At 42.2% G+C, this 24,730-nt stretch overlaps 4 protein-coding genes across 6 annotated transcripts; 3 read left to right on the top strand and 1 right to left on the bottom strand.

The window, feature by feature from the left end:
* Nucleotides 1-436: 436 nt before the first annotated feature.
* tomm70 (translocase of outer mitochondrial membrane 70) lies at nucleotides 437-7,175 on the top strand. Its single transcript, XM_088313744.1, has 12 exons — nucleotides 437-785; nucleotides 2,098-2,271; nucleotides 3,123-3,249; nucleotides 3,553-3,662; nucleotides 4,124-4,272; nucleotides 4,403-4,610; nucleotides 4,768-4,902; nucleotides 5,031-5,138; nucleotides 5,213-5,329; nucleotides 5,394-5,491; nucleotides 5,848-5,970; nucleotides 6,083-7,175. The coding sequence occupies exons 1-12, from the start codon at nucleotides 546-548 to the stop codon at nucleotides 6,234-6,236; spliced, it is 1,743 nt and encodes a 580-aa protein (XP_088169870.1). The 5' UTR covers nucleotides 437-545; the 3' UTR covers nucleotides 6,237-7,175.
* A 767-nt stretch (nucleotides 7,176-7,942) lies between these two features.
* Nucleotides 7,943-16,983, top strand: tbc1d23 (TBC1 domain family, member 23). Of its 2 annotated transcripts, XM_088313019.1 has the most exons (19): nucleotides 7,943-8,030; nucleotides 9,281-9,392; nucleotides 9,463-9,568; nucleotides 9,685-9,889; nucleotides 10,724-10,847; nucleotides 10,943-11,067; nucleotides 11,148-11,194; nucleotides 11,651-11,754; nucleotides 11,826-11,948; nucleotides 12,021-12,113; nucleotides 12,185-12,355; nucleotides 12,427-12,469; nucleotides 13,105-13,211; nucleotides 13,302-13,435; nucleotides 14,091-14,135; nucleotides 15,139-15,227; nucleotides 15,304-15,439; nucleotides 15,552-15,749; nucleotides 15,887-16,983. In XM_088313019.1, the coding sequence occupies exons 1-19, from the start codon at nucleotides 7,993-7,995 to the stop codon at nucleotides 15,969-15,971; spliced, it is 2,085 nt and encodes a 694-aa protein (XP_088169145.1). In that variant the 5' UTR covers nucleotides 7,943-7,992; the 3' UTR covers nucleotides 15,972-16,983. The 2 variants fall into 2 exon arrangements, with proteins under 2 accessions (XP_088169145.1, XP_088169146.1); XM_088313020.1 differs by lacking the exon at nucleotides 14,091-14,135.
* Nucleotides 16,984-17,162: 179 nt separating this feature from the next.
* nit2 (nitrilase family, member 2) lies at nucleotides 17,163-20,469 on the top strand. Its single transcript, XM_088313024.1, has 10 exons — nucleotides 17,163-17,393; nucleotides 17,733-17,851; nucleotides 18,036-18,156; nucleotides 18,359-18,447; nucleotides 18,517-18,610; nucleotides 18,695-18,769; nucleotides 19,270-19,348; nucleotides 19,435-19,533; nucleotides 19,718-19,773; nucleotides 20,099-20,469. The coding sequence occupies exons 1-10, from the start codon at nucleotides 17,366-17,368 to the stop codon at nucleotides 20,197-20,199; spliced, it is 861 nt and encodes a 286-aa protein (XP_088169150.1). The 5' UTR covers nucleotides 17,163-17,365; the 3' UTR covers nucleotides 20,200-20,469.
* LOC148324604 (ICOS ligand-like) lies at nucleotides 18,948-24,488 on the bottom strand. 2 transcript variants are annotated; one of them, XM_088313021.1, is made up of 5 exons: nucleotides 24,134-24,488; nucleotides 22,636-22,920; nucleotides 22,107-22,415; nucleotides 21,438-21,611; nucleotides 18,948-20,741 (listed from the first exon to the last, which is right to left on the bottom strand). In XM_088313021.1, the coding sequence occupies exons 1-5, from the start codon at nucleotides 24,198-24,200 to the stop codon at nucleotides 20,668-20,670; spliced, it is 909 nt and encodes a 302-aa protein (XP_088169147.1). In that variant the 5' UTR covers nucleotides 24,201-24,488; the 3' UTR covers nucleotides 18,948-20,667. The 2 variants fall into 2 exon arrangements, with proteins under 2 accessions (XP_088169147.1, XP_088169148.1); XM_088313022.1 differs by having other exon boundaries at nucleotides 22,131-22,415.
* Nucleotides 24,489-24,730: the final 242 nt, after the last annotated feature.

Here is a 24,730-nt window from a genome sequence, read left to right as displayed (position 1 = left end):
AGAAGAAATGATGTGAGTGGATACTGCTTGTGTGCTGAGCTGTATATTACGTAGACGAAAAAAAAATACTAGACTGATTCTTGAGAATATTACAAAATGTTCACAAACATTCTGAAAAGGGCTATGTACAAAGTTTGATCTGGTTTAAGACTGAGTCGCTGATTGTGTCCATAACAAGATATTCTCTTACACAATCTGGTTTGTGTGACTCCTCCAAGGTACCTTTTATTCCATGTGGAGAAACATCAGATTACCCTAATCTTCTTTTGGGATTACACATTTCATAACACGCAAACTAAACAAGACTGGAGCTGGTTTCAAATGAAGGTTTCGATTTCAATGTACAACAAAACAAAAAAGAAGCTCTGCGATTGGCCTGACTTTCTTGGAAGCGTGCTCGGACTACAGATGACGCTATTAAAAACTCCAACTCCCATCAGCAGACATCCCATGATTCATCACGTTGCGCGCAGCACGCGAAGAAGAAACGACTGGCGCCGAGCTGCTAACAAGCTAGCTCGCTCGCCGAACTTGTGCTGCTCATCATGGCTGCCTCCAAGCCAGTCGAGCCGCAGTCCGGCACCGGACTCCCTCGTTGGCAGCTGGCTCTGCTGGTCGGCGCTCCCATCGTTCTCGGAGTGGGAGCCGTGTACCTGTGGAACCGCAGCAGGGCGAAGGGACGACCGGGGAAAGGCAGCGGCGAACGGATAACACCCGAAGGCAGCGCCAGTCCGGAGCAGGGCCAAGACAGCGCCTCGCGAGCCAACCAGGGACTGGACAACATGGTACCGCTCGGCGAATTAACCTGACGGTGTTTTCATTTGGCACCACCGCTAGGGTTGAAGCGCGCCGCGGCCCTTGTGGGTGGCTTCTCCGGCCGCGGGTGCGTCATTGCCGCGGAGGTGACGCGGACCCAAGGGCACCTGCCAGTGACAGCTACCCTCCGGCTAGGGAGGCCACGCGCACTCGGTCTTTCCTACTCGATTAAACCAATGGGAATGCGCTAATGTGCTAATGCTACCAGAAACTTGCCTGGCTGCTAATGTTTAGCCATGATAACGATGGGCTTTATTAGAACCTACTTTTAACACGTATAATGTATGTTACGCTCAGTTGATTGACATATTAATAAAATATGGAATTTAAGTTAAGTGTTTCCTAGAATCTGACAGATTAGTTGCATTATTCGTTTTACCCTGCGTGTTTACCTTAAGAATTATCTACGAGAAGGCTCTTTTTCCTCTCTACGCAAATTGACATTCTCGGGGAACCGCATGTTACTAGTGATGTAAAACTGCTCTTTTTGTCCACTGTGTGGACTAGTAATAGTAATTCATATGCAGGATACCAATAACTACTAGTCTTGATGCCATAACTGTACGTCTTAATAAGGGCTGTCACTATCAAATAGTTTCAGAATGACCAACTCTTTTTTTTTTTCCTTCTTTTTTTTAAGTGAGCACTACGGTGCTTCTTGGTTACTGATTAATGTGAAGATTTACTAGTTGTGTATATGCTCTGAAACTCCACTTTCAGTACTTGGGGGGGGGGGGGGGAGTGTCTTACTTGACATAGCAGTGTGTCTGTGTCAGCTTTTGGGTTAATACATTAACGATTTTCTCAGTATGAGTTAATTTGTTTGTCGTCGTTTCCTTTCCAGACAGTATAAGCCCTTGCTATTTCCAAGGTGATAAGAACCAAGCCCTGCTGCAAATAGCGAAAGTCCGCAACTAATTGCTGCTTCCCTAGAAGGTGTTTGTCATTGTGCATTGACGCCACAAGATTGAGGCAAAGTTCTTAAAACAGTGGGGAGCGCAAGGCACCAACGCAACAAATCTGGCATGTCTAAAAATCTTGAACCCATGTTACATGAGTTAAACAAGCCCACTATTCCACTATATGCTGTCAAAGTAATACATTACTTTGGCCTGAACACAAAAAACTGTGAATTGACAATATTTTCTGCAAAGAGAGAAGTACTGGATTAAAAAAATAATAATTTATGAATGGCGAAAGGCGAATATTGTAGGGGTTCAGTGCACTGCGACTGTTATTTCAACCTAAAATCATACCTGCCCCTCTGTTCCTTCCCTCTAGAGCCCTTTGGATCGGGCCCAAGCAGCAAAGAACAAAGGCAACAAATACTTCAAGGCAGCCAAGTTTGACAATGCCATCCAATGTTACACCGAGGCCATCGCGCTCTGCCCCACCGAGCAAAAAAGCGACCTGTCAACGTTCTACCAGAACCGAGCGGCGGCCTACGAGCAGCAGGTTGGCGCCACACTCAACTAAACTTGCAATGAGTTCTTTAGTCTGTCTTTAGAACAGACCCTTAGGCTTCACATGTTGTACTTGGGGCTAACTAGTACACGCTGGCACAATCCCCCCCCCCCCCCCCCCCCATTTCACAAGTTTGCAATTAGGCGAAATGTTATCAACATTTTTCCCCATAATGCCATGAGCTATTGACTTGTGTCTACTTGGATCCCGTATTTGCAAATACTTTAGAGCCACAGAGCCAGTCAAAAATGTGTACTCCACATTGGCAGTTCTATGCTTCCGTAGTAACTGGATTGCTTTCATCTAACTGCCTCCCCTCCACCACGCCTCACGCCTCCACTTTGTGCTCACCAAGAAGGAGAAAAAAAAAAAGTTGGGTGGAGGCAATTCACTTCAAAGTGGCGGCTCGTTTATTCCACTATGCCTGCAGCCAATAATGTTGGGTTAGAGTTTCCCTCAAAGAAAGAGAGGTCATTACCAGCGACACTGTATTGTCATTTATTGAAAACAATGACTTTTAAAAACCATGGTAAATTGTCATACCAGTAATTGGCCCATGCCAAGTGTCAAGTGTACTTGGACAAATATGACGATAACCATATGACAAAAAAAATGCAACTTATTTGAAAATTTGTGCTGATTCAGTTTACCCAAATTTAAAAAAAAAAAAAATTAGAGCTGGAATTTTAATGCCGCAATACCATATTTTTGCTCACAGTCAGAATCTAATATCAACCCATGCCTAGTTCCACTTTAAAAAAAAAAATACATAAAAATTGCGTGTCTTTTAACACTCAATTTTTGAGGCATGTTTCATGGCCAGTGGTTTGCTTTTCCCACAGCTGAAATGGACCGAAGTGGTGCAGGACTGCTCACAGGCTGTGAAGCTCAACCCGCGCTATGTCAAGGCTCTTTTCAGGCGGGCCAAAGCTCTGGAGAAGCTGGACAACAAGAAGGAATGTCTTGAAGGTGAGGAGGAATTGCTACTTTTTAGTGACTACAACAATGGCTCTCAAACGTCGTGGTAAATCGTTCCTGTATAAATATCCAAGTCTGAGTATCTTCCTTTCAGTTTCTCCATCTCAAGAAATGTCGCCCACTACTTGATAAATTATACTTTGAACGCATTTAATTTTAAAACATTTTTAAAGTGTGTGTGAGACGGGTAAAATTGAAAAAAAAAAATTGTGACAGTGAAACGGGGGTTCACTGTATGTAACATGAAAGATTGCGGCGCATTCATGGTTGCTATTATGGCGTTATTTCCATCAGACGTCACTGCCGTGTGTATCTTGGAGGCCTTCCAGAACCAGCAGAGCATGCTGCTGGCAGACAAGGTGCTCAAGCAGCTGGGGAAGGAGAAGGCCAAAGACAAATACAAGGTAGGTACTTTCCCCACAAGAAATTACGTGAACTTCCAAAACACGGAACATTGTAACATTTAAATGAGTTTATTAGCTCATTGTTGCTATCATAAAAAATTTTAATGGTTCTGGTGATGTATAACAAAACTCCAACCCTGCACAAGAGTTTAACCAGTTTGTTACTTGATTAAAATAACATTTCAAGAATTACAAAAAAATGCTATCAAAAATTAAAATGAGTAATTAAAAGGATTTACCTTTTGGATTAAAATGTTACATAAAAAAATTAAATGTTTCTTTTAAAATCCCCAAAATATATTTTTGACTTAAATTTTTATATTTGCCAACAGGTGATAGAGAGCCAGAAAAAAGGTCATGTGACAGGAAGAAATAGTGACACCTAGTGGCTGGAACTGAGCATTTGCTTCGTAAAAACGAACGCGTGTACAGGGAAAGTAACCATTTTCTATCTGTTCTAGAACCGTGAGCCGATGATGCCTTCCCCTCAGTTCATCAAGTCCTACTTCGGTTCCTTCACCGATGACATCATCTCTCAACCGCTGCAGAAGGGCGAGAAAAAGGACGAGGACAAGGACAAGGAGGGCGAGGCCTCAGAGGTCACAGCGAGGTACGAGGGAAGATGATCTGCTCCTTCTTGAGGGGATGGCAACAGCTTTAGCAAGCTTCCTGATTGGCTAGCTCCAAAAAAAAAAAAAAATGCTTTAATTTGGCCTGATTCTCGCCTTGCACCCCCTCAGCTCGGGCTACCTGAAGGCCAAGCACTTCATGGAGGAGGAGAACTACGACAAGATAATCAGCGAGTGCACCAAGGAGGTGGACTCGGAAGGCCGCTACACTGCCGAGGCGCTGTTGCTGCGCGCCACCTTCTACCTGCTGATCGGCAACGCCACCGCGGCTCAGCCCGACTTGGACCGCGTCATCAACAAGCAGGAGGCCAATGTCAAGGTACGGCCGCTTTATCAAGTCGCTAACATTGCAACCTTGATTTTTAGATACATATATGCGCGCGCATATTTTTTTGCAGGTAAGAATGGAGAACACAAAAATTTGGCATGAGAGGCCCCCCCCGTATATTCTTAATATGTTATGTTTTCTTGAAAAGCTGCGCGCCAACGCCCTCATCAAGCGCGGGAGCATGTACATGCAACAGCAGCAGCCCATGCTCTCCACGCAGGACTTCAACATGGCGGCGGACATCGACACGCGCAACCCCGACGTGTACCACCACAGGGGGCAGGTACGGGTTCGGTTGGGGCAACGCAATGGGAAGCCCTTTTATTTTCCATTCCATATATTTGATATCCATCACACGAGAGTAGTAGAATGAAAGCTCTTCCTGAAGCGATCTTGTATCATTTCGTGCAGCTGAAGATCCTGCTGGACCAGGTGGACGAAGCCGTGGGGGACTTTGACGAGTGCATCCTGCTCAGGCCCGACTCCGCTCTCGCTCAGGCGCAGAAATGCTTTGCTCTGGTGAGTTTTGATGAGCGTTAGTCACATGTTTGAGTGAAATTCTTTGCATGAAAAGCTATTCCCGTGTCCTCCAGTACAGACAAGCGTACACCGGCAACAACCCATCACAAGTCCAGATCGCCATGGATGGCTTTGAGAACGTTATCAGAAAGTTCCCCAAGTGCGCTGAGGGCTATGCGCTGTACGCTCAGGTAGGAACTTGATTGATTCTCTGCGTGACATCGAAATGTGAACATCTCCATGGCGTCTTCTTAGGCTTTGACCGATCAGCAGCAGTTTGGAAAAGCGGACGAGATGTACGACAAGTGTATTGAACTGGAACCAGATAACGCCACTACATATGTCCACAAAGGGTAAGACTGACAATTGAGGATCTATTTGCTTAAATTCGATACACTTGTACTTTTTTCTCTAAGACTAATTTGAATGAATGTGCTGTGTGTCAATCAAAAATATTAATCTGTGAAGTTAATTGCTTTGATTTCAAAATAATCAACAAAGAATCCCAACTCTCAAGAATACTTTAAGACATCTATTTTGTGAAGGCACTTCTCCCACAAAACTAATAAATACTCTTTACTAATCAATCTCAAGTAAGCTACTAATACAACGCAGTTAGCAGTCGTAAAATGGATCTGATTTGATTTCAGCGAGGCTCTGAAAAAGGTGTGCGAAGTGTGCTATAAATCTTCATCCCCGTTTTCCACAGATTATTACAGCTCCAGTGGAAGCAAGACCTGGACTTGGGTCTGGACCTCATCAGCAAAGCCATCGAGATTGACAACAAATGCGACTTTGCGTACGAAACAATGGGAACAATCGAAGTTCAAAGGTGAGGCCATCCAGCTGACTTTATTCGTTTTTGTTTGTTTTTTTTGTCTTTGGTGTTAATCCAAACTTTTCTTGATGGGGTGAAAAACATCCAAATGGTAACTTCCTTTCAGGGGCAATCTGGACAAAGCGATAGAGATGTTCAACAAGGCCATCAACCTGGCCAAGTCGGAGATGGAGATGGCGCACTTGTACTCGCTGTGCGACGCCGCGTACGCCCAGACGGAGGTTGCCAGGAAGTACGGTCTCAAGCCCCCGACGCTCTAACTCCTGCGCCAAGCTGAGGGGTGATCATTCTCCAACCCTAACTGTGTTAAACTTTACATGGAATTGTTTAAGCAACTGAAAAAAAAAGTGCTGGGTTATGATGTAAAAAAAAATCTAATGATGAAGAGCCCTCCTGGAAATATATACAGCATCGTGTTTACGTTGTACGTGAAAAAGGGTCTGGAATGCTTGTTTTTTTTTTTAATTTAATTTTATTTCACACAATGTGTCACAAACAGGAATGCTTATATGGCAGTTAGCTACGATAAAACAAACTTGTGACTGGTTATCAGAGTTGACAGTCAATACTGTGAGAGCTAGTTCAACTATCAAAGTGTTTTGTTGCATTTATGTAATATCAGTTCCAAATTGGAGATTAAAACCCATGTAGCCAAATGTGTAATGTCTGTGTTTCTAACGCCGGGGTTAAGTCATGTAGTAAGGGCGCGTATGTGTCGGTTGATTTTGAAGCAGTTCTTTTTTTTTTTTTTTTTTTTTTTTACATTGAATGGTCTTTTTCTTTTTCTACATTTTGTGCAGCATGTTCACTTTATAATGTAAATGCCACACAAGCGCTGCTTGAACCCGAGGCCAATCTTGGCCATCAGGCTAACCCAAACGCCTCCTTTTTATAGCACTTGCATTGCTAACACAATCTCAGTTGTACAATTTATTTTGGGACAAGAAAACTGGGTTTATTTCATTTTCACCGGTGTGTGTGGTTCTTTTAAACTCATTACCTGAGCCTTTCTTTTTTTTTTTTTTTAATTGTTTCTCGTTTTACAGACAGGCACAAATTTCTTATAGGAATTGATGTAAACATTTTGAGATGGCCACTTTGATTTTGACTGACAAAATCTACTGACATTCTTCCTAGATATGTATGATGACCAAAGTGAAATGCAATTTGAATCCTAATAAAGTTATGATTTCAGGAAAGACTGTTGACTGCATCATTTTTTTCAAGTTGAATGTACTCTAGGAGAACCTTTTATATACTGTAGCTCAATTTGTTCACAAGAGTCCTTCGTTACTTCAGTATTGAAGATTCGACGAGTATACATATTTGCACCTGCGTTATCGGTGTTAAAATTTTACCTTGATAATTTTCTCACGACCAGCTTGGTACTGTGTGATCCTAAATGTAGCCGCAGAAAACTTGTTGCTATTGATGGTTGCATACAAAGGAAACATAGACAACTAAAGGTTAAGTATTAACTCATCTATAAAGCACTTGAGACAACCAAATTAAAATGAAGACAGTAAAAAACCGGGAAAACCAAAACCTCTCATGCTGAATCAAAAGGCAAAGAATAAAAATGGCTTTTAAGAAGAAAACAAAAACCAGCAACCAATGATGTACAATGGAAAAAAAATATTAAATACAGTCAATCTTTGTGAAGTTTCCTTTATCAAAATAGGGAATGCATACTCTATTTAGCATTTATTTACAATTATTTCAATGTTTAAAAACGGAAGCTCCTGTTTTTTATACTGTTTTACTTTAGTTTATTTTCAGATTTTTTATGTCAGTAAATAATCCCCAAAACAGACAAAAAAAATCCCCCAAAGTAGTAAAAAAAATATTCCATAAAACCGAAAATTAAAAAAATACAAAGTCCCAAAAAATAATGGTTCCTTTTTTCCCCAATGAATGCCATACATATGGATCATCTCAATAGCCCCGCCCCTTGGCTGGTGGCACTCTCGCGATACTTGCCCGGCACTTGACGTGTCTAGTCGACTCAACACAATAATGGCGGATGCTGTGGAGGAAGCGCTCCCGGGTAGTTGGTGAGACAACCTGCTTTTTGTCCTTATCGTGAAGCGACACCTCGTCGTCTCCTCCTGCCAGACTCTCTTTATCTCCCGCGGGTTAACCGTACTCGATCGACGATGAGTTTGTGTAGTTAATCCGCTGCACGGACTTCTTTTGTTTCCTGTATTGTACTCCTCGTTTTTTTAGCCATCTGATTAACATTTTTTTACTTGGCACTTTACGAGTCAACCTTATGGCGACTTATTTGTGTATTTTGGGTCTCTTCTGAAGAAAATGCCTCCTTTGCGTTATCTCTTTCGCTTGGTCCGCTCATCTGGATAACAGGCAATCTTGATAGGAAGGCTAACACGTCCAGTTGATAGCTGGGATTTGTTCCATTTGAGCACAATCAAACCGCGACGCAAGCTTCAACAATAGCCTGTTTTGTTTGCCAACATGACCCGCTTAAATAAACGGGATATCTGACACAATACCTCGTTTCTCTGCTTGACCGAGTTGCGTGGAGTCAGAAAAAACGGACATCAGCACCATCCACTCGGGATGAATGGAATGTCATGTGTTAGGATGGGAAGCATCGTTTCATATGTTTTTTTTTTTGTCACTTGAAATTCTTCCGGCTTGACTAATCAGGGTTCTCCACAGGAGTCACTTGCATGATTTGTTTGGTAGTATTGAACTTGATGGGTAAATCTGCCTATGATTACAGGTTCAAATCTATCCATCCATTTATTATCTGTTCCACTTCTCCTCACAAGGGTCGCTGGGGTGCTGGAGCTTATCCCAACTGTCTTCGCGCAGCAGACGCGGTACACCCTGAACTGGTCGCCGGCCGATCGCAGGGCATACAAAGACCAATCAACCATCTGCGTTCATAAACACACCTAGAGGCAATTCACAGTGTCCAAACAACCCACCATGCATGTTTTTGGAAAAAACCCACACATGCAAACTCCACACAGCTGAAACCGAACCCTGCTCTTCTGCACTGTGAGGCCATCGTGTTAACCACGCCGCCTAGTTTCATATCCGATAAAAGTAATTTCGTCATAGTACTGTGCTTATGACTGTACTTATGTTCAGACTTGGTACAATAATAGAAAAGAGAGTGAGTCAGGTTACCCAGCAACCAGCCGTCAGGCCGTCTGTGAGCATATACGCGGTTGGAGTTGCTGAAATGACTCAAAATGCAGACTCGAAAACAAGAGCAAAAATGTTATTGGTCCTTCTTCAAGATAAGAATGTATGGTATTTTTAATCCCCTCAGGGACCAGGATCTCGCTGAGGCTCTGTACTCGGGTGGTTCAGACATGGAGCTGGACAAAGGCGTTGTCCACGTTCAGCAGACTTCAGCTCAGCAGAGAGCAATAATGTGGAAGGTACAACTGACTGAAAGCGAAGAGTCAAATGTCAGAAGTTGAACATCGACAACTTGTTGTGTGTCGCCAGATTGCGCTGAACGTGTCGGGTAAAGGAGACTCTCTCGCAACGTGGGATGGTGTGCTCGATTTACCAGAACAGACGCTCATTCGCAGTCGCAGTGAACAGCTGATTGGTGAGGAAATACACGTCCGCTTACCCGATATTTGGCTTTGGTGATATTCACAGTGCAAGCCAGAGGGCAGCTGTAACTTTTTTTTTTTTTTTTTTTTTGTGGGTTCCCATGTTCAGAGCAGCTACAAGTGTCTGAAGAGGAACGGAGCGACATGGTGTCCGACGTGGAGGCGGTGGTCACCTTCTACTGCAAGTCTCGCAACATCAGCTTCACTTCGGACCTGAGCTGGCCGCACTTACTCAAGCCGCTGCTGGGGCTTCGGCTGGCCCGCAACGACCTCTACAACTGTTTCTACGCCATTATGAACAAGCACATACCCCGGTGAGTGTGCTGTCCAACCACTCTACTCTCGTTCTACTAAATCATGGAAGGGCAAATGCCGGAAAAGGCCGCTATTTATCATCAGTGCTTTTGAGGGGCCACATAGGACCACGCCCTTCCTAACCAGAAGATGATAAAAATCTCAATTTAAATCTGGACATCATATGTGCGTAATGCAAAAATACAAGATGTTTATTTTTGTTGATACATTTTTCACTTGTTTGACGCAAACTACAAAATAACCTCATAGTGTATTTTTGCATAGAAATTACAATTCAAGTATGGCACAAAACCGCTGAACAAGAAACCAACATTGAGTGCAAGAAATAATTTTGTAAATCTTTTCACAAAAATCTACTTAATTAAAATTGTAATATTGAGGTACTATGTTTGTCCTGCATATCATCCCAAATTCACAAGGAAAAATATTAGGCTTCTAATAATTTCTTATAGGGCAGTATAATACAAAAAGTAAGCGTAACTAAAAAATATCTGCCATAATCTCGTTACTACTTAAAACTACAGTCGACCCCTGCATATTTTCAGTTCTGCTCCTTCAGCTTAACATATTGGCAGATTTTTTTTTTTTTCATTCTTCAATGATTTGTCTTTTTTTTTCCTGGAATTTTTTTTTTTTGCTTTTTTTTTTTTTACGGAGAAAATGTTGAAAAATAATAGCAATTACATCAATATTCTGTGGTAAAATGATCAAAATTAGATCATTTAAAAAAAATGGTTCAGCCCTCGAATGTCTGAAAATTATTTTTGAGAACAACTCCAAAATGATGATTATTTTTTTAAATGCAGACATTCTTTGCATTTTTTTTTTCTCAGGGAGTGTGTGCCCAAGGGGCACCCTTTCCACTTATACAGACTGCTCCTGCAGTACCATGAGCCTGAACTCTGCTCCTTCTTGGACACCAAAAAGATCACGCCTGACTCGTACGCCATCAACTGGGTGTGTTGGAATTCCTCGAATGCCTGCCTGATTCTTCCGGGCGCTTTACTGTCGCATTTCGTTGTGCCCAAACGTTTTTTCCTCTCCCTCCACAGATGGGCAGCCTTTTCTCCAGTCACTGCCCGCCTGACGTCACCCAGGCACTGTGGGACTGCTACCTCCAGCAGGCCGACCCGTTCCTCATTTTTTTTCTCATGCTCATCATTCTCGTCAATGCCAAGTAAGTTTTTTCTGCGAGAGAAAATCTGACTTTTTTTTTTTTTTTTTCACATGTTTTTGTTTTGTTGATTCAACCCATAGAGAGACCATCCTTGACAGAGAAGGAGACAGCAAAGATGACATCATCAGTAAGTGCGATCCTCAGTCTTCATGCTTGAGTTGCTCACTTGCTTATGATTTTTAGTTTTTAAAAATATGCAAAAGAAAATGGTTGGTCGGAATTGAGATGTGTGGCAAATAGTAAGTCATTCACCCCCCCACCCCTACACCCTAAAAATAAAAATCTTATTGCCATTAATGCCACAAGATGGCAGCAAAGCACTTTTTCATTTGACGAGACAATGGAATATCTAAATCCACCGTGAGCAAACTACGGCCTGGGGGCTACATTTGGCCAGCCCACAGTCTCTGACTGGCCGTCACAGAGACTATGAAGTCAAAATAAAATGTAACGTATTTTACATCACTTTGATGTAGTCCCTCAGATTTAGTCAATTTCATTTTAACGATCCAGTCAATTGTAACACGACTCAGCTGCATGTAATTATCAAAAAGTATGAATAATAATGACGCTATCTCAATAGAAATGCTGGAAGAGTCTCCTTCTCTACTTGAGGCTGAGGACATTGAGGATTTATTTTCCCTGGCCCAGTACTACCAGAGCAAGACGCCACTGTCTCTCAGGAAGGTTGGACTTTCTCTTCTTGGCGATCATCTCAGTCTGACGTTGAGCGCTGATGCCGTTTTCTCGCTTTCCAGATGAACCAAAACCTTTTCGGTAGCAGCCTTGTGGCTCTGAAGGAGGAGGACATCGACCTGAGTCAGGCGCTTTGCCTCCCCGTTTCTGTCCCGGAAATCCTGCAGGCCAACCAGCATCAGCAGGTCGCTGAGCGCGCAAGCGTTTGGAAATGCAAAGGAGTAAAAGCTAACGTCCCTCCCGTCTTCTCTCCTCAGGACGGGGTTCGCTTCTTTGTGGTGGACTGCCGGCCGGCTGAGCAGTACAACGCCGGTCATCTGTCCACTGCCTTCCATCTGGACTCAGACCTGGTGAGTTGTTGTACTGCTTTGCCGTCATTTTCAGTTCAAATCAATTGGTCGATGAATGTGTTCCGGCACAGATGCTCCAGAACCCGTCTGAGTTTGCTCTGTCAGTCAAGTCCCTGCTAGAGGCTCAGAAGCAATCCCTGGAGTCGGGCTCCGTTGCCAGCGGAGAGCACCTGTGCTTCATGGGCAGCGGCAGAGAGGAGGAGGACATGTACATGAACATGGTGCTGGCCCACTTCCTGCAGGTGAGTGGCTCGGAAAGGCGGGGTTAACGTGCAGACCCATTTTTAGACTGACTAAGCTCTGTGTCTTGCAGAAAAACAAAGAGTACGTCAGCATCGCTAAGGGCGGCTTCATGGGTGAGTGGGCCACATGGACAGTTAAAAATGACGGACGCAATGATTAATCAAATAACGATACTGTCCTGTAAGTAGTCAAGGGTAGACGCTACCCGCACTCACCAAGCATTCGAAGCCTGAGACGAGAAATGTCCAACATTTTTCATCAGGGCTGCTGTGGAGCCACATAAAGGATCGCGTATTTCCTAAACAGACGTATGACAAAAATGCCATTTCAAATCTGGACATAATACAGTTCTTTTCAATTTATTTTAAAAATAGTTCCCTGTCCAAACCCATCAACAAAGCATTTGAAGCCAACAACAAAATGACCACACATTGTCATAAAATTGACCATTTCAGGACAGGATGAGACATTTTTCACAACAATCAATTCAATATTATTAAAGTAGTATGTTTTGTCTTCCATATCATTCCAAATTCGCCCCAAAAATATTGTTGTACAAGGAAGTATCAGCACAAATAAGACATGCCTGCCATCTAGTGGTGAATGTTGATTTTACAACTTAAAACTTCCGTATTTTTTTATTTTCAATTAATCAACGGGCTAATCGGTATAATGCGAACTGCCGTCCTACTTAAAGTAGACTCATTTTAGCCAATCAAAAACCTGAAATATGTATGTGTAATTTCAGCTCTACAGCAACACCTGGTGGACATGAACGTGGAGGGCTTGGACTCGTCGTACATCCACTGGATTGTCAGCACGTCAGGATCTCACAGCAGCCTCAGCTCGGCAGACGTAAGCTGCAAAACTTTTTGAGGTGGGGGGCGGCTCTGAAACTGTAGTTGCATATGAACACGTCTGTCGTTCTCTTTCGTGCCCATCCAGGGGGAGTCTCTGAGTGACGGCAAAGGCGTCAAGTCATTGGTCAACAAAATGACTTTTGCCCTCAAGTCCAAGTCAGTGAATGTAAAGGAGAAGATGATCAGCTTTATTGAGAACACATCCACCCCCGTGGACAGGTAAGAAATCCCATTTGATTGTGTGCGTGTGATAACATTTCAAACTGTTTTGACTTGGAATTGTTGTCTTTTTCTAATATTTGTCTATTTTTCAGCTGTTTTTTTTTGCCCAAATGTATTTATCTTAACTTATCTTAACTTTTTACTTGTCCTCATATTTCGGATTACATTTTTGTTTATATGCTTTCATCTAACATTTTTGTGTGCTATTTTAGGAATTCTTGCCGAATATATTTGGTAATATTTGTCACGTATTTCTGTCTAGAGTTATTATTTTCGTGATTAAAAAGTATCTTTTCGTCTAATATCACTGATCAACAATCATTGATGGCTTTGTTTGTTTGTGAATGTATTTTTGACCCTGATTTTAAAATAATAATAATATATTTTTTTTTCTAATTTATTTATTTATTTCAAATGTGTATTTTTATTAAATAATTTTCTATTTCCCGCCTAAAACATTTTTTTATCTTGTAATATTTTTGCATTATTCCCTTTCATGTTGGCCACCGATCTTTTTCACCAGGTCGCTTAGAAGCTATCTGCTTTAGACTTATCTGTATAAATGTGACGTTGACCTATTGTCAGTGTTGCTCACCTCTATCCCCTCAAAACAATTTATATTCACCGTACCTTGTACCTTATTTCATGCTAGAATATCTTTCAATCTGCCCTGGCCAGAGAAGGTGATTCCCGATAGGTAAGTGCTCGCTCTGAGTACTGCGCTCTTTTTGTCACCAGCATGCCAGCAACTGGCTGTGGCGCGCTCTGAAGAATTGGCACTTGTGTCGCACGCATGCCACTCTGTATTAGCATTCATGGCTCGTAATTTAGTCGTCATGCTTTCACTAACATGTATTTTTTTTAGGCATCCTCACTTCAGCTTTCATCACCTTTTTTCTCAGAATGTAACATAGAAAAGAATAGACTTAAGATTCACTTTTTTTTCCTGGCAGTCATAGTCTGTCTTTCCATTCCACCCTTGTTTCCCTTCTCCAGGTCTAGAAACTAGAAATTGGAGACAAAATTGATCAAATCTACCAAAGCAAAGACCAGAATTTATTCTTTCACCAGGAAAAAGTTTGTTAGACATTCTTCAATGGCTGCCCGTTGAAAAACATACTTGACGTAAATATACGTCAATGGGAGTCAACGGTTGGATTCCAGTTGCTGAATATAAACGAACAAGGCATTGAATGCATTAACTAAGATTGGAAACATGAATCTACTTAAACTTTTGAAAAACTTAACTTGATTAAAAAATACATTAATGCTTTGTGAGGATAAGGTCATTGGATATATTGTATGTATTATTCAAGATGTGATCTGAGAATTTGCGCTAATGTCCCTCACCTTCCCGTAGCTCATGTGATTAATTGAGAATTAATTGGCTTCCGAACATTTTATAATTGATCATGCCAGTCTGTATTAATACCGTAATGATTCTTTTTTTCACACTGGAATGACAACGTTCTATTCAAAAATTATATTTCAGTGTAAATGACCAATACAACAGCTTTTGTTGTTAAGAAAACTATAACTACTGTTAAAAAATTTGGATGATACTCCATTTTTAACCCTTCATGTCAAGCTTTTCCTTTTTTTCTGCAGCTTGGACGTCTTCATCTGCCATCACCATTTGTGTAGAATTGATTCATTGACCTTTTGCACATTCTTCCTGCTAAATAGTTTTCTCTCCTCAGACACGTGAGCAGCAGCGACCGCGTGGGCAAACCTTACCGTGGGGTGAAGCCCGTTTTCAGTATTGGCGACGAAGAGGAGTACGACACAGGTGGATGCGTTGTCGTCGTCTTCGCTCGCCAAAGAGTATGAGGAACGCTTTCATTGATTAATTTTGCGTCCTTTAGATGAGATTGACAGTTCGTCCATGTCGGACGACGACCGAAAGGAGATTGTCAACGTTCAGACGTGGATCAACAAGCCCGACGTGAAACATCACATTCCGTGCAACGAGGTGAAGGAGACGGGTCACATGTTCCCCAGGTGAGCCAAGGAAAGTTTACGTTTAGTTCTTTACATTATTTTATTATGATCTCATTCCATGGTTTTCGGTCCTGGTCTTTCATGTCTTCTCTTCTTTTGTGGTGGATCGTAGCCACTTGCTGGTCACAGCGACGCACATGTACTGCCTGCGCGAGATCGCCGCCAGGAAGGGCTTCGCTTACATCCAGTCCAGACAAGCGCTGAGCTCCGTGGTGAAGATCACGTCGAAGAAGAAGCACCCGGAGCTCATCACTTTCAAGTTTGGCAGCAACAACTCGACCGCCGGAGTGGAGATCTCCGCGGTGGAACGGTGACTTTTTTTTTTTTTTTTATTTCGTCAGCTTTGTTTTTCTGGAGTCATTTTGAAGACTTGAACATTTCTGGTCTTGGTTGGGGTCTGCTCTTTACTGAATCTCTGACAGTTCCTTTATGTTTCCCTCGTCTCAGATATCTGATTCCCAACGCCGGAGACGCCACCAAGGTGATCAAGCAGCAGATCATGAAAGTTCTCGACGCACTGGAGACCTCGTAAAAGGAAAGACGATGACGATGCAAATGACAACGGCGGCGTATTGTGGCCGCTTGCCCCTACAAAAACTCTTTGAATCATCTCGGGTCCCGACGCGGTGCGGCGGTGGTCTTTGGATGCCACGCCGCTCCACTGCACAACTGTGGGAGCCGGGAGCGTATCATGCTGCCCTCTTTACACTAATTTATAAATTATATATGTATTGGATATACTGTATTATTTGTTCATTCTAAAGCAGTGCTATTCCACTTTGGAAGCTTTCCTCTGGCCTTAAGGTAGCGGTACTATCTGAACCGTTGTTTAATGATTACGTGACATTCTGTGTTAAATGTTTAACAATGTTTCCGACGTCTTATTTCCTCACCAGTTAGTTGATTTTCAGACGGAGGAATGCAGAATGTACATGACTCGTAGCAGCAATGTTACAGTCGAGGAGGGAAGTTTCTTAGATTTTTTTTTTTTTTTTTTTTCCCCCAGCGGGCAGCCTTAAGTAGAAACCCCTGTGACGTTCATTATAAATATGTACATATGATATACTGCTGTTATGTGAAGCATTTCCAGAGTTAAGAGAATGCAGCAAGGCTTTAAATTCATCTCGCGTATGATGTCGCAACATCAACCTTTCGTTTGTGAGACGAGGTTTAAGGATCATCAATCGTCACACCAGTATTTGGTTTTTGCTTTTTTGCATTTGTGCTTAAAAGGAAACATTGCTGATTATACATATTATACAATATGGTCAACACAAACTTGAATACAAGACTTTCAACGATTGCCTTTGTTCACTCCAATCTTTCTCTTGCATTACGCCCAATGCATCATGCTTTAAATATGATGATACTTGCAGTGTTTGAACAGAAATGAAACTATTGGGCCAAGTCTGTGTACCACTGGTTAGCGTCACTGACAAAAGGATGGCACCACTCTCGAAATGCAAAAAAAGTGTAATTTGCACCTTACTGTACTGCTATTTTTTTCTAAGCATTTCCCATTTTAATAAAAGGAACTGATAACACTGTTGTGGAATCGCTCTGTTATTTTATGGACTAAAATCCTTCCATTTAACTAAAAGCCGATGAGGAATGCAACATTCTCGCACAGAAAAACGATTGGCGTCCACGCTTGCACGCCCTGTTAACGTCACTTCCGTTTAAATGTCAAAATAAAGGCTTTTGTCCCTGCGTACAAACGTAGTTCGCTAAAGTGTGATGAACAACATTTATGGAACGTTGTTATACATATTCAAGAGCGTTTCGGGGTATTTATATTGTCAGCAGTCGTATTTAAAGTCCTCTAATTAAGTTGCCTACATTTACTTTGAAGAGCAAATTTGAAGGCTAGCCGTAAAGTTGTTAGCATCATAAACACGCAAGTCACAAGAAAGTAGCGTCGTATACATGTCTACGATAGCGAAGGCAATGTCCAGTAAGTGTGTGTGTTTTTGAAAGATTGACAATTTTACTATGTATCTAAATATGTAGCCGAATGGCAGGTCGCTGCGTGTTGTAACATTTAGCCATTGTTATTGGATTATTCTGTCTCCTCCAGCCAGCTGCGTTTGTCAACACACTATCTGTGACCCCTGCACGATGTGAGCCGTCCATGCGAGCACAGTCTTGTTCGATCGCTGACTACGGCAATTACATTATATACTAAATAATGCGCGCCGCACAGGGTGCAAGGGTCATAGATAGTGTATATGCGAATGTCCACTCCCAAAACACACAAACACATATAATGGTGACTTGTTGTTGCTCCTCGTAGAGTTCCGGCTTGCCGTCATCCAGCTGCAAGTGGGCAGCGTCAAAGCGGACAACCTGAGTCGTGCCCGGAGGCTAATCGGCGAGGCTGCAGGACAAGGCAGCAAAGTGGTGCTACTACCGGTGAGGAGTCCGTACTGGACCGAAGCACAACGCGCATGCGCACTTGTTATCCACTGAGCCGCGACGTGTATAAAGATAATCCATTAATGAATATAAATCAAATTGTCAGGATGCATTGTGTCACCCAAATATAATTGAATAGTTTTTGTAACACATTAAAATAAATGACAATAAAAACTTGCAGGAATGCTTCAATTCGCCTTACGGGAGCAGTTTCTTTCCGAGCTATGCTGAGAGGATCCCAGGAGAGTCCTCGCAGCTTCTGTCCCAGGCAGCCAAGGACAACAAGATCTACCTGGTTGGAGGTGAGAATCTGCCAGATAAAGATAATCTATCCCGATGTATAACGTTCAGACGCCGTTGTCAAACCTTTTCACACCAATTACTACCTACAAAATTCTCCTTTATTATGTTTTATCATGTTTTTAAGGTAAGTTGAGTTAGAACACTAAACACACACGCTACATGTATAATTTCTATGATCGTGAACTCCCTCCTGTTGTTCAGGATCCATCCCTGAGGAGGACGCAGGCAAATTGTACAACAGCTGTCTTGTGTTTGGACCTGATGGACAGCTTCTTGTCAAACACAGGAAGGTACTGACATGTTTCACACGTACACAAACACACACACACACGCACACACTGTCATTTTTCCTCTTCAAGATCCACCTGTTTGACATCGACATTCCAGGCAAGATTCGCTTCCAAGAGTCGGAGACGTTGAGCCCGGGCAACACTTTGTCCATGTTTGAAACACGTGAGTTTCTTATGACATTTGTACTTGCTCTTCTTTATTTTTTCTTTTGTTTTCCAAAAATTCAAATGTAATATTTACTCGCAGCCTTCTGCAAAGTGGGCGTGGGGATTTGTTATGACCTGCGGTTCGCCGAGCTGGCGCAGCTCTACAGCAGGAAGGGTGAGTGTGCCGTGAGTGTCAACGTTGTCGTTGATGTTTCCAGAAATAAGCAAGGAAGGTTTTAGCTTGAATGTGACTACAAATGTTTCCCAAGGTTGGTGATTTTTGTCTTTTAGAGCTTCAGCTCTTTGAATAGATCAAAAATAGATGGCATTCACCAAAATCATTTCATGTCATCTTAGTTCCTGAGGCATTTAATGAGATGTAATGATGAAAATGAATGGATGTTAGTTCAAAACTTAATGTTGTAAAAGAAAACAAAATGACAGAATTTGTCCAGAGCCAAAATCACACCACCATCAAAATCTTTACCCAACTGTGAGTGAGTCACGGTGAGAGTCTCATTTTGAGACTGCTTTACTACCTCATGACCTGGACGTGTTGCTCTCATTGACAGAAAAGTTTGTTTCAAAATTTCTCAAAACATTTTGGCTCTCTTATTTTTGCGGGACGTGTATACGAAAGAGGTTTTTGACAGATTGTTCTTGTTTGCTGGTCAGGGTGTCAGCTACTGCTCTACCCAGGAGCCTTCAACATGACCACAGGGCCGGCCCACTGGGAGCTCCTGCAAAGGGGCAGGTGAGCTTTTTAATGTACTCTGGTGCTGTTCGCAAGCTCAATTCGTCCCGTAAGTAACGATTGACATGTGGTTTCTCATACTGCAGGGCCGTGGACAACCAGGTGTACGTGGCCACAGCTTCGCCCGCCAGGGACGAGAGCGCCTCCTACGTGGCTTGGGGTCACAGCACTGTGGTGAACCCCTGGTGAGACGTAGCACGTGACAAGATGAGAATTGAAACGCTTAGGAGTTGTCTTCCTAGTTTATTCTGGACTAACAACTAAACGTTGAGCCGCCTCATGACCGCAAACGTATAATTATTTAATTGGGGAAAAGTGAGTCCAAAATGAGCCACATGCTGCTTCATCAAGGCATTGTCTTGTTTCAAGGGGGGACGTGATCTCAAAAGCCGGAGCGGAGGAGGCGGTGATCTACGCTGATATCGGTGAGTGTCAGCATTGAGAGTAATTTCATTCTTTCTCTTGCCAGCACTACTTCCAGCATGTTTTTTTTTTTTTTTTTTGTCCAATCAGATTTCAGCCTCGTTGTGTTGCCATGGCAATCTAATCCTTCACAGCATGTAACCTCAACTATCATGGCATGAGATAGTTTCTTTAACCACTTACTTTTCAGATTAATTCTTAAAAAATAATTAATAATAATTAATTCATTAATTAATAATTAATTGGGTGGTCGGCGTGCATATTGCTCAACCCATTTCTGATGGTTTGTGCAAAAACAAACGAGTGACATCCACATGCTGATTTCAGACCTGCAGTACTTGTCTGACGTGAGGCAGCAGATCCCCATCACGGCCCAGCGCCGCCACGACGTCTACGCCGTAACCGCCGCGCAGGGAGAGGCGAGATGACGGCGCGAGAGATGACGATGACAGGGGTGGCAACCATTTTTCACTTGTCGTTGTCGGTTATGAATCATGGTCCTTTCTGAACGCATCAAGTAAGCAATCTGATCAGTCAGTTTCACGCTAAACTTCCAACTTGTGATTTTTTTTTTCAAGCGACAAGCTCTCACTTGATTTTTTTTTGAGGGCCATAGAAGAGATGAATGGAATTTCAATGAAAAAAAATGAGCAGCATATTTACAATATCTCTAAGAGAAATAAATTCTTACCACTTTATTCCCTTGTCGTGTGCTCGTCTAATATCAAGGACATTTTTTCTAACGGTCCTGGGAGGAGCTATCAAGTGGGAAATGTCTGCTTCAAACTAGAATAGCCAACTTCCTGCTCAATTTTGGTCATGAGGCACAGAAAGAACAAACAGAACATTTTCCTTGGCAGAGGTAATAATAGTGAGCGAGTTCATCGAACGTTGGATTAGACGTTGGATTCCCATGAATGCAAAGTGACCACCTCCGTTTCCTCCGTTTGGTGACGTCTCCTGTTGTAACCTGCGGATAGCGGTGCCGTTATTTGCACACTTGGAAAAATACGAAAATCGGACTTTGCATACTTTTGATGGTTTGTATTCAATTTGATTAATTGTGTTGCAAATGTGAAGTATTTTTTTTCTTTTTAGGCAGATTCTGATATATGACTATAAAATTAAGATAACCGATTAATCGTCCAAATAATTTAAAAAAATTATAAAATAAATAAATAAATTTAAAATAAATTCATATCTTTGTCATTGTAAACGTTAAGCTATCAAAAATGTTTTATTTTGGCTAAAAAAATTCTAATAGCCAAAATAACATTTTTTTGATAGCTTAACGCTTACAATGACAAAGATATGAATTACAGGCAGTAGACTGTACTTGACCGTTTTACAGTGCTTTGCTTTATAATATTTAATTTTACAACAGTGAGAAAAATTGGCAAACACAGACTGATTTTTTTTTTTACATATTGGACATGATCTATGTCTAATATTATACTGTCTTATGTTATAACACGTTAATGTGGGGGGAAAACAGAAAAAAAAAAATTATTTCCCAATTAAATTGGCCGCCGATTAATCGGTTGGGCCTTAATGATAAGCAGTCCAACAAGTGAGGCACCAAGCATAAAAGTGGGCTGATTCAGTTTTTTTTTTTTTTTTTTTTTTTTTTTTAGTTAAATGCTCCGTGGCATTGCCGTATGTTTACCTCTATTCCTTCTACTCTGGTATTGTATCTTCCTCTTCTTGCTCACCCGGTCCAGGTGGATCTGGTAGGCCAAGCCCACAGCCACCATGACACCCACCACCACGCACAGGCCCGTGCTGAACACCCACAGGGCTTCGTTGGCCCGTGTCACCACGGGACCGTTCCACACCGCATCTAAGCAGAGACAAAAAGAAAGGAAGAAACAATCGTGGAAAATGACGTCACTCCATAAATGTCTTTTACAGGAATTGTAGGGAAACATGGCCGCCATATTGGATGTGGTAAAGTGTTCTATTTTTATTTTCACAATTCTTGGGACTTACTGGGCTAACCTGGGACGTCGGTCATAGTATTTCATGCCACATCATGTGGAATTGTGTGTTGGTAGTTTTTTTTTGTGTCTTTAGTTTTACAGTTAACTTCAACTGTAGTGTCATTAAATGGTTGCATTCAGTAACATGGTGCATTCAGGGTACTTTCACAACATGGGGAATTTTCACACCCCGTGCTGTTGAGCACATTTATCTTTCTTGAATTTTTCTTTGATTATAATGATTTGGGGATGTAGAGAAGCCTAAATTGAAATCACAATTATATTTTGATGAATTGCCATAGATGCTAAGTGCGACAAAAAGCCTTTCCGGTGACATCACAATCTGCTCCCCTTACCCCCGGCAGTGACATTCCACATACGTGTGGTAGAGGTGAGGGTCTGGTTGATGGCCGTGTTATGAATGACACAGGACACGTTGGTGTCCGTTACGTTGATGGTCAGGTAGCTCGTGACATCGTAGAGGCGAGAGTCCGGCCGCAGTTCCACTTGGGTCTGTACCGAGCCCTCCGAGTTCTCCTGGGCCCTGCCGTTAATCAGCCAGTCGACGACCGGCTCGGGGAAGCCGCCGCCCGAGTCGCACTGGAAGAGGCTGGGCGTATCCTCAACCGCCGGCTCCCACCGTAGCTCGGGCGTGCTGAACGGAGCTGACACACACACACACGCGCGCACACACACTCGGTAAAAAATGCTTGGAAAGGTTTGATTTAGGTTACGTTTTGAGCTGCAGCTGACTTATATTTTCTATCGTTCTGAGTTTCTCATTTCTGCACTACTGTAAATCAAAATGCAAATAAGAAAGTAAAAAAGATGTTTTACAAACAAATAAGTGGTTCCAATTGTTTTGTAACGGCGTGTTAAACTTACCAGCGACCCTGACGCACAGCGTGCAGGCCTCCAGGCTGCGGTTTCCCGGAGAGGTGACGATGACCCGAAAAGACGCGTTGTCCTCCTGTGGGTCCACAGCAGGCAGGCTCAGGGTGAAGTTGCCGGTGCGAAGAGAGTCGTCATCGTCGTTGTCGTATTCGTCTCGCACCACCTCGTCCTCATTCCTCCTCCACTCCACAGAGACATTAGTCAAGGCGAGCGTGTTCGGATAAAAGCAGGAAAGCCGCAGCGGCTGGCCCACGATGCCCAACACACACTCTTTTTCTGGGGAGAGCATTATAGAATTTTTATATTGGTTTTAAAGATCCCAGAAAAGTCACAAAAGGTCATATAAACTATGTTTGATTTTTTTTTAATCACAAATTGAAAAGTGAATTGCGCTCGGTGTTCCGTTTCTATTTTGTCTAGTCTACAGAGTACATGATAGCATACCAACTGTTAGCATTTGAGCTACTTACTTTCAAAAAACCTGACCACAGGGCAGAATGGAAATTATTGATCGCTGTGCCGCAGCACTTTCTGTGCTAGGTTGCTAGCTTACAACATTATATGTTGGTGTTAAAACTGTTTTCTGTGGAGCTAATCTTTCTTTCTTTTTTTTTCAAATGGCTCCTAAAGACGGGGCAAAATGTAAAAATCCTTATGTGCGTCAGGTCCTTCTCCACTCACGTTAGTATCTTGCTAAATGTTAGCAAAGCAACTATTAGCATGTTAGCATTACCATTACATTGGAGGCAAACATTTTCTTTTGTTACGCTGCTCTTATGAGTGTATAATAAAAAAAAGTCCCGAGCTCAATTGCCAAAATCGTGGAGGAACAAATACTGATCACGTGATCGGAAACTATGTTTCTGTAGGCCAAGGATATGCTCGTGTAACGGCTGTAAACGTTTTAGCAACAGTCGTTCATAATTGGACCATTGTAATAACAAGATGCCAGAGTATCAGTTTGGCAATTCAAAATGCAGGTTTGAGACTTGCAACAGTTCGGCAGGCCCATTTTAAAATATCAGCGGAAAAATTAAAAAAAAAAAACATTTAATTTAGAGTCTTAAAATAAATGGCTAATATCATCAATCAAGCCATTCAGCCTATTTTCTTAAATGTTTTGTTCTTCCATGGTGAAATTTGACTCTGTATTAATTCTCATTGTTCCTTTTAATTCTATTGTGTTCGGCGACTATTTAGCATTTATTCTAAGATACAGTTAGCGGCCGGCTGTTTGAGTATAACTAATTATGAGTACAAATGAAAGTGAAAATGTCAAGGTGACGATTTGTGGTGTTACAATTGGACTGTGATTGTTTTATTTAATTAATTTTCATACACAAAGTAACTCAATTTGTGTCACATCATTAAAAACAACATTTAAAAGCATTTACAAATTAAATACATACATTTAAAAGCAAAGTAAAAGTACTTTTGCACTTGGTGGCCATCAGTGACGTCAATAAAATACATCTTAATTCTTTCTTACCCCAAGTGTTGCAGCAGGTGAAGAAGCTGAGCAGCAGTCCTCCAATATTCCACAGTGTCCGGCGCATCGCCACTTTTGCCCCCCCAGCCCAAATGAACACGGATCTTCCGTCTTTTATGAAAACTTTTTTGACGCTGGAGTCATCTAACTCTGCATCATTTGTTCACCGCGAAGGAATGTCAGCTTCATGTTGCGTCTTGTCGCGCCTCAAAAGTTTCTGTCGCACTCTTAAAAAGTGCAAACACGCGAAATGGAGATGACAATTGAAGAAGTCGCTTTCTGGACTGTTTAATCTTTATCACATTTTCGGAGAGGCGCCTTTGAGGCGTTGTTCGGTCCAACCTGTTGGGTTTCTTTATCCTTTTAACCACACGCCCACTCAAGCACGGAGGCGGCCGGGGAGAGGGATTTTAATCATATGAATCACTTTTGACTCCCATATTTGAGGGATAAAATGCGGAATTTGATATCATGAAATGTGTTAAATACTACATGTATTCGTTGAATATTAAAAATACCGAAAATAAATACTCATCCAGCTACTCCTGAGTGTAAAGAAAGCCCATAAAACACTTCAGTCAAATTAAAGCGAGGTTT

Source organism: Idiotropiscis lumnitzeri, chromosome 13, assembly GCF_059441095.1.
Source record: "Idiotropiscis lumnitzeri isolate Australia: NSW breed Sydney's pygmy pipehorse chromosome 13, RoL_Ilum_1.0, whole genome shotgun sequence".
In the NCBI taxonomy this organism is placed as follows: domain Eukaryota; kingdom Metazoa; phylum Chordata; class Actinopteri; order Syngnathiformes; family Syngnathidae; genus Idiotropiscis; species Idiotropiscis lumnitzeri.
This window is presented reverse-complemented; position numbering and strand designations above follow the sequence as displayed.